This window comes from Dioscorea cayenensis, chromosome 14 (assembly GCF_009730915.1).
Source record: "Dioscorea cayenensis subsp. rotundata cultivar TDr96_F1 chromosome 14, TDr96_F1_v2_PseudoChromosome.rev07_lg8_w22 25.fasta, whole genome shotgun sequence".
NCBI classification, from domain to species: domain Eukaryota; kingdom Viridiplantae; phylum Streptophyta; class Magnoliopsida; order Dioscoreales; family Dioscoreaceae; genus Dioscorea; species Dioscorea cayenensis.
In genome coordinates, this window is record NC_052484.1 from 1741329 (window position 1) to 1750466 (window position 9138).

Here is a 9138-nt window from a genome sequence, read left to right on the forward strand (position 1 = left end):
GTTTTTGTTTTTATTATGTGTTTTTGTTTCATGAGAAAAAGAAAAATAAATGATGTATTTATCTTTTTTTATATATGTAATTTGAATCTTTTGAGAATAAATTTGGATATTAATTTTTATTTTGAAAAAAACACACTATTAACACCAGCAAATAAAATTTTTTGGAACTTATATTTTTTTAATTTTTAAAAAATAATTTTAACATCCTAAGTTAACTTTGATCAATCATGTGTTAAATAATTAATAGTTATTAAAATTTTATTAGAACACAATAAAGTTGAACCCAAAACATAAAACTAAAAAAAAAAAGAATTTAAAAATATATAAAAAAAATTTCACATGGAATATAATATAACTATGAAAAAAATAAAAATAAATTAATTTCATAAATTTATAAATAAAATGTTTTCCAAATATTAAAGTTTTATAGGGATATATATGCAAAAATTATTGGAAAATTTCATTTCCGAGTCTTAAAAGTTAAAACACTCACAGCATCGTCTTGATGTTCTTCAAGCTCGAGCCATGGTTTTTCCTGATTTTCCCCCAAAATTTCCCTTTTTTTCACTAATTTTCTTCGTTTCCTTTGATTTCTCATCGTTAATTCTTGTGATTTTCCTCTCAGGATTACCTCAGGACTGTGAACCCTTCGCAGCTCATCGCGGAGCGTGGTTCTCACCTCGTGGTGATCAATCCAGGTTCCAAACCCTAACCCTAATTTCTCGTCCTTTTTTCTTGCAATATCGTAGGAATTTCACACTATTTGGTCTTTTTTTGGGATTTCTTGATATATTTTAGTGTAATTTTGTGTGTTTTTGTTAAGGTTCTGCGAATATTAGGGTGGGGTTTGCTCATCATCAAGTACCACTTAGTTTTCCTCATTGCATTGCTCGGCATGTGAAGGGATTGGATAAAGATTCAAGATTGGCTCTACGAGATCAGGTAATGGAGGATGGAGCTAAGGTCTTTTACAATGGATGGAGTTTTTGACAGCTCTTTCTATTGTGTTTTTTCCTTTGTTTCAGTTGCTCAATGGTCAAGTAACTCCTGCTCAACAGTTGGAGCGTGAGAAGGCATATGATAATGTAACAAAAATGTGTTTTTTGGGTTGTTCTCCAGTTGTTTCTTTATTTGTTCTTGTATGGTTTGTAATGGTACTGAATTTGGGATTTTGGCCTGGTTTTAGATTGCATCTCTACTTAAGATACCGTTTCTGGATGAAGAAACTGCAACTAACTCTTTTCCAAGAAAGGTTTGTTGAATCTTATACTGATATGTATAAGGCCCCTCATAAGCATTAGTGTATGCTGGTTGGCAGATAGTGGAACTCTAAAATGTTTAGAAAATGTGATTTCATTCTTATGCAGATGGGGTCTATGGATGGATATAATCCGTATAATAGCAGGAGTGATACTACTTTCGCCTGGACTAATGTGATGGAGAAGAAAACCAACACAGTTTTGGCAACAGGTTGAAAAAAAATATTATATGTTCAATTTTCCTTTTTTTTTTGTACTTGAGATGTTATTCAGGTGCCTCTTAGTAATGCATGTTGAACTATTTGTGTAACATAGTTACTGTTATGTTACTGAAATTTGAATATGATCCCTTAAGTGTTTGCTGCTACCTTTTACAAACGCATGTCGAACCATTTGCATAACACACTACTGTTATAGTACTGAAAATTTGAATAAACCTTGGGTTCACTATTATTCTATTTTGGAATTTTTATTTGTTTTGTCATAAGTGTGTTGTTATTTGACGCCTGAATATCTGTAGATGAGTCAGTTGTTAAAGAAACTGAAGATGGATCATTAAAGAAATCTGTAGCTATTGATGGGGGAGAACCATGCCCTGAAGAGTATGAGTTTAAGGAATTTATCTGCGGTGAGGAAGCTCTTAAAATTTCCTCTGCTGAGTCATATTGCCTTCACCGTCCTATTCGGAGAGGTCACTTCAATGTATCTCAGAATTACTCCTCACAGCAGGTACCATTATACATTGATGATTATCGAAAGACTTGTTGTAAATCAACTATATGATCATCATTGTGATTTCGAATTTTCTATAGCATCATTTCACTGGGATTATATATGCCTTTTCACTTTGCGTATTCCTTAAGAGAAGGTCATACATGAAATTTCTCCTTGAATTACAAATTTCCAGGCTAAATCTGGGCTTACTGACGCGGGTTATTAAGCAAATATAAAAATAAACTGTGATCGTAGACATGCATTTGATTATAAAACGGATGGTCAAATCCATTTTTTTGACATGGAACTAAGTTTGATTGACACAAAGTAAATCAATTAAAAAAAAAAAATAAAACAACTTTTCTCTATACTAATTATATGCATTAACCTATAAGCATAACAAGTTTTGGCTCAAAAAGACATTCAGTTCCAACTGTTGAAACCTGCCTCTGAGATTGGTTGTGCCATCCGTAATTTTGAAATCGCTGAAGATCATCTGATGTCTTAAATATAGGTAGTTTTTATTGCTTGTAGAGTAAGACAATAAAATGTTAATTTTGGTAGATTTCTATCATATCATTCAACCTGATAGATTTTCCCCTAAACTACACAGTGACTTTTTAACATTGCAGGTTATTGAAGATTTGTATACAATTTGGAATTGGATTTTGACTGAAAAATTACGGATACCTCCAGCTGATAGAAACCTGTATCATGTGGTTCTTGTTGTGCCTGAAACTTTTGATAATCGCGGTACAATTTTGGTTCCTTTTGTTTTACTAGTTTAGTGGTCCTGCATGTTACTTTGTTTTATGTGCCTTGTTTGAAATTCATGATGATTTTTTTAACATAGATCTTTGATTATTAGCAACGGATGTTCAGCTTTGAAATCCGCTGGTGATATATTGGCAATAGCTTAGAATCAAATCACACATCAAAATAGACCTGAAGGGTTACATCCCTGATGCTGTGCTGAGGCCTAAGAAGATCTTGTTTTCTTACTGGAGATTATAAATAATTAATTACGAGATATGTTACCTAACAAAATTAACCATGGAACAGTATTGCGTATTCTTTTCATAAAATTCTCAATTATTTGGCCTTGAATTTTCCTCTATGAGAAGTTTCCATCACTAACAAGTATTTGAGTTCAAAACTACTGATTAAGGATAAATCAGCATTTTTTTTCCTCTGATTAATATGTGACTAAATTTAGATAGTAAGTGCTCAATATCTTTTGCACTATTGCATTATTGGATCAGATATTCTCCCATTAGATTAAATGCAGACTTTCGTCTCTCAACTTGCCCTATAAGATGGAAACATATTTAACTGATTATGAATTTTGTTAAATTATAGGCACCAGAATTTATTAACTACCCTAAGGTAAGTTGGATTGGATTGAAGAATACAATTGTGAATAATTAGCTTTAGGAATTATCTTCATTTTGTTTGATATTAGAGCTATTTTAAATGATATCTGGTCCTTTTTTTAATCAGAAATCAAAGAAATGCTCTCAATTGTGCTGCGGGATTTAAGGTTTAGCGCTGCAGTAGTACATCAGGTGTGTGGTATGAATGATTCAATGTTAATATATGTTTATTTATTTATTTTTTTTTAAATTTTTACTTTGATAGCATTCTCATTGTTATCTTGCTGGGCTGTATGTACAATCATGGTGTAGATCTGTTTTTCTTTCACTGTTACAATGATATCGATCGGATCAAATCAATTGTCTTGGTTTCAGGCTTTATCCAACTAGTTAAATTATTCTCTGGCTTCTGGTTATAGCTTGTCATGGCTTGTTGTGTCCTATATTCTCTTTTCAAATGTTATTTCTTAATTTCAACTGTCATTACCTTTTCTGCTTCTTTACCCATCTTCAGGAAGGTCTTGCTGCTGCGTTTGGGAATGGATTGTCAACTGCATGTGTTGTGAACATTGGTGCTCAAGTCACATCAGTTATCTGTATTGAGGCAAGAAACACTTTCCGCTCTGGTGAACTACTGGAGTCTATTAGGTTTTAAAGCAATCTTATGGTACATCGCGTTATAGAGAAATCAAATGTTTTCTCATGATAATATGTTTCTTTATGGAGCTATAAAGGCTGTGTGCCAGTTTGATCTGGGTGGGACAGGGGTTTGTAGGTTTGGCCTGTGAGGGTTTATATGCCTTAGGTAAATCTTAATGGTGTGTGTACATATGTAGGTCCTTAATGACACATTAATATTACTTTATAACTTGATTTTACCCATCTTTGTTAATTAATTAAAAGGTATATTTTGCCTTTCTATTTTCTTAATAGACTGACCTTTTGCTTTATTGCTGACTAAACTTGTTATAAATTGTTTTGCTGTAACTAATATTTCTTGTTATTGTTTAGGATGGAGCAGCTTTGCCTGCCACCAGCATGATATTGCCCTTATGGTGGGGAGGTACAGCTCTTAGTTCTTCAAATATGTCATTATGTGTTCATATTAGATGTGTGACTGGATAAGTCTTTTTTATTTGTTTCAAGCACTACCTACTTTCCCATGTTGCGAACTTACCCAATTCATGCACAGATAATAGTACTACTTTAAATAAATTATTTTGTTTAATGTTTAATTGTTTAAAGCACTACCTACTTTTCCATGTTGTGAACTTACCCAATTCATGCACATATATTAGTACTATTTTTAATAAATTATTTTGTTTAATGTTTAATCACTTACCAACACATTTATTACAGGATATCTCAAGGTGCCTTCTATGGGTTCAACGGCATCACCAAGCATGGCCTGTTAATAGTACTAACCCTCTTGTGAAACCTGTTGACATGATGATGCTAAATAAGATAAAAGAGTCGTATTGCCAGATTCGAGTGAGTACTTTTAACTTATAATTTTTAAAAAATTTTCAATATCATGGGCCTTCCTATGTTTTCTCCAAATTTAAATTGATGGAGGATGCCTTTTTGTGTTTTTAAAATTGCATTGTTCGTTATATCTTAAATTCTGGGTGTATACATCTTGTGAGCTTTTATATTATGTTAATGATGATTGGTTAAGTTTTTGCTGGCACAAGCAATGAGACAATGATTTCTGTCTATTGCAAACCATCTCTTGGGGTTTATACAGTTTTATTTTGATGCTTCAACCAGCCATAAGAAAATAACAACGGCGCTTTATGTTTGAACATTTGTTTTCAGATTCTAAGGACACCTTGTTTATTGTTTAAGGAATGAGATATTTTTTGGTAGAGTTGCTGAAATGTCTGGTTGTGCTGGTGTAAAATGATACTCTGACTTTTTCTTTTTCTCTCATTTTGTTATTATTTGATTTATCTCCAAATTTTGTTGTGCAGGATGGTGAGTTTGATGCTGTAGCTATAGTTCATTCATATGAGGAGGGCAGGCCAGTTGGATCTCATAAGACAAGGCTATCTGCTCTCAATGTAATTCTTCGGCTTGAGAATTTCATTATAATAAAAGTATCATTTCCTGTTCATGTACATATGCATGCATAGGCCCTTTATGAAAGTCTATTAACCTTTGTTGGTCTACTTATTTCTGGATATATTTCTTATATGCTAATGAGGTCCTTGTTCTTCATTTCTGACATTGAATTTTTCTCCTTGAAAGCAAACAATATTGGGATGCATTTAGTTTATTGGTCTTGGTGTCAATGTAACCTTGTAAAATTATTTTTTTGTTTGTATTTTTTTTTTCTTATAATAGGTTCCTCCTGTGGGTCTTTTCTACCCAACACTTTTTGCTACTGAAGAATATCCTCCACCACCCCGTACTTGGTAAGGTGCAGCTGATTATACCACTGCATTAATACAGAGTCCTATGTAATTACATTTCATTATTGTCAGGTTTCATGACCATGAGGACATGCTGGAAGATACATGGCATATGGAATATCCCAGAAGGCCTGATATGTCAGATGGCCTGTATTATGGTGGTAATGGTGGAGTAAATATGTGGGATAATTACCCGGTATATCAAACTAAACTGAAGAAAGAGGTTAATCTTGGCCTTGCAGAGGCAATTACCAGTAGTATACTTTCAACAGGTAGAATTGCCTTTACTATTGATATTGAGAAATCTGATTGTACAACTTGTTAATCAAGGACTCTTTCTTTACTATCAGGGCGTCTTGACCTCCAAAGGAAGTTGTTTGTCAGTATACAACTGGTGCGCCACACAACCTCAAGGAATATGTGCTATTGCTATCTATCTTACTTGACTTTTAATGAGTGCTTGTTTATCTTTGTTTAGATTGGTGGAGTTGCTCTGACGAGTGGTCTTGTTGCAACTGTGGAAGAAAGGTTTGTTAGAATCTGAATCAAATGGTCAATTTGCTTTATTTGATGCTTTAGCCATAAAACCATCCAAGCAATGGAAAGGTTTGAATAGGTATTTGCACAGTCAATACGATGTTATCATTATCAACATACAAGACCATTCATATTGTAAACTCAGCGGCAATCAGAATATAGTCTTTATTGTCACATTTTCCTTTTAGTGAACATCTACATTGATAAGGCTATTTTGTTTAGGAAAAATATTGGCACTAAGTACGCACCTCCCCCTCACATTCTGTGTTGTCTTTTATTTTAACCATCCAAATCAATTAAATCTTATTTCTATTCAATGCTTTTTCAGTAATTTTCATGTAAGCATCTCATCTTGCTTGTATGTTTGGTGAACTCTAAAATTAATTGTCTAAAACAATGATTGGATTTGATAATAGATCTTTGATCTCATACTTGCATTAGGATTTTCCTGCATTATTTGTACTGATTACTCTGTTATTTGCAGAGTTCTTCATGCAATTCCTTCAAATGAAGCAATTGATACAGTTGAGGTTGGTCTACCTGCAGAAGTTTTACTTTTCCACCTGATAGCTAATGAATTATGCATCTGTCTGAATTTTCTTTCAAAACCAGGTCTTTCTTTACTAAAGAGGAGAAAATTATTTTGATATCATCAGAGTTACAACAGAATAGATGTGTTCATAACAAAAAATATTAAGTATAATATTGTTCCTATCTATTTTATATTTGTATTTCACTATGAATTAGATCATATGATGCATTCCAATTTCATTAACAATCTTATGTTAAGAAAAAGGAGTCTTATCTGCATGACTTATACTACATCTGATAAGATTGTCTCATTGGTTTTGTGCTTTCCTCTGAATCCTTGTCATAATAGTTTCTTCCTGTCCTAAGCCATGCAATTCCCTTGTCCAAAGTTTTGCTGAAGGGCATAACTGTAATTGTCAATTGAACAGGTCTTGCAGTCAAGAACTGAGCCATCATTCGTGCCATGGAAAGGCGGAGCAGTAAGTAACCCTTTTATGTATACGTGTGTATATATATATATGTTAGTGCATGCAGCAAGATCATACCATCATTGCTTAGAAATAGACTTACAACCTAGTGATGACTTCGTGATGGTGTTTTACATGTTCAGTTCATCAAAGTAAGGCTTCAATAATTGCGAGAAGTTGCTTAGATATATACTGTTCTCCATTTACTGACCTAAATGCTTGATTTAGATTAGAAATTTGCATGAGAAACATGTAATATAGTGTTCTCCATATTAACGTTTATGTATGAAGTGAAACTGAAGTCAAACTTCCCGTGTTCATTTTGGTGAAAAGCAAAGTGTCCCTAAAGTGGTCTTTCATATGCATTATCTTTACACTGAAGTGTTGAAGCTCACCTGAAGTGGGAGAAGAAGCAGTGTGTTAAATTTTAAACAAATTTTCTATGCATGTTAAATCTTTGTTTGATAATATGTATAACATTTCCGATTTTTGCAAATGCATTTGTTACAGATTCTCGGCATCCTCGATATCTGCCGTGAAGGTTGGATTTTCAGAGAAGACTGGATAAAGAATGGAATTCATATAGGCAGCAGCAGAAAATACAAAGACTCATACTATCTCCAGGCAGTGGCCCTGAGTTACATCAGTTCTTAAAACAGGTTACAATATTCACAAAAATGTCATCAATTCAGTGTGTAAAATAGTAATAATATACTTTTCTTTTATGGAAACAATCAAAAACTTCTCATTTTAGATTTATTTTATCATAAATGTTTATTATAAATATAGAAATTAGAGAGTGGTCCCATTTATGAAGAACTGTGGAATAGTCCCACATCGGCTGGTGAGACAAAAGAGAGGATCGAAAGTTGGCTATAAAATAAGAGGATTGGGTTGTTGTTTAAGGTTAAAAGGGTCGGTTGGCTATGTATGCCACGCTCATCTTTTGTTGGTGAGTGCTGTATGGCTATCAAGACATATGGCCGACATAATTTATGGAACTTATCTAATAGGGTTGGCTCGCTCGGCCGACCCTCTAAATTATATTAATTGGAATAATTATTTTATTTAAATTATATTATATAACTTACTTATTTACAATTGTAATAACATCATAAATTATTGAAGTATGTTTAGCTCCTGTATAAGGTGCGAGATATTGTAATACAGCGGGAGTGACGATATTGATGATGACCTTGATACGGAGCTGCTAACTATGTATATGACGCCGAAAATAGACCGGACATTACGCACTTGTTACACAACAACCCCTTAGAGGAAGGCGAGTAGGAGAAATAGAAGTTTGGGCTCTAGAGGGATTTGGTGTTGCTCGATCTAGAAATGATGGAATGCATATTTTGTTTACTGAATCACATAAAATTTTAGCCAACTCTATACATTTATTTTATTTTATTCATACGTATGAAGTGAAAGGAGACGAAGGAGTTAAGAATATTTTTGACGCAAGTTTGAATTTGCGACAGGTACAAATGGAAATGAGTTGATAAAACATTCCGGAAAAAATCTTGTCACTTACCTTACAAACACTTATAGAGTCTTGTATAGAACATCTAAATTGATCCCATTTTACCTATGTTGATATTAGGATCAATAGGTTGGGTAGCAAAAAAATAAATGGATTTGGAATTTCATCTACTTTTTATGATTGATATGAATATGGATTGAATACGATAAAGACAGAATAATTGGGGGTAGGATAGAGTTTTTTAGCACACTTAATTTATTTAATTTGAATTTATTTATTTTTTAATGTTAAAAAACAGAATATTTCATTTCGATTTTCTTTCCCTCTATTTTTATTCCCTTCTATCATTCCTTAAGT

At 33.0% G+C, this 9138-nt stretch overlaps 1 protein-coding gene and 1 non-coding gene across 2 annotated transcripts; both read left to right on the forward strand.

Moving 5' to 3' along the window:
• Positions 1-480: 480 nt before the first annotated feature.
• Positions 481-8059, forward strand: LOC120276331 (actin-related protein 9). Its single transcript, XM_039283054.1, has 20 exons — positions 481-528; positions 626-698; positions 824-942; positions 1026-1085; positions 1187-1252; positions 1368-1470; positions 1780-1988; positions 2606-2726; positions 3474-3538; positions 3861-3950; positions 4358-4414; positions 4706-4837; positions 5320-5409; positions 5693-5763; positions 5833-6032; positions 6111-6154; positions 6239-6288; positions 6782-6827; positions 7257-7307; positions 7806-8059. Exons 1-20 carry the CDS (start codon positions 526-528, stop codon positions 7947-7949), a joined length of 1794 nt encoding a protein of 597 aa, XP_039138988.1. The 5' UTR covers positions 481-525; the 3' UTR covers positions 7950-8059.
• Positions 8060-8203: 144 nt separating this feature from the next.
• LOC120276589 lies at positions 8204-8334 on the forward strand. The gene has a single exon (XR_005541304.1). It is a non-coding gene; the product is annotated as a U11 spliceosomal RNA (small nuclear RNA).
• The last annotated feature ends 804 nt before the right edge of the window (positions 8335-9138 follow it).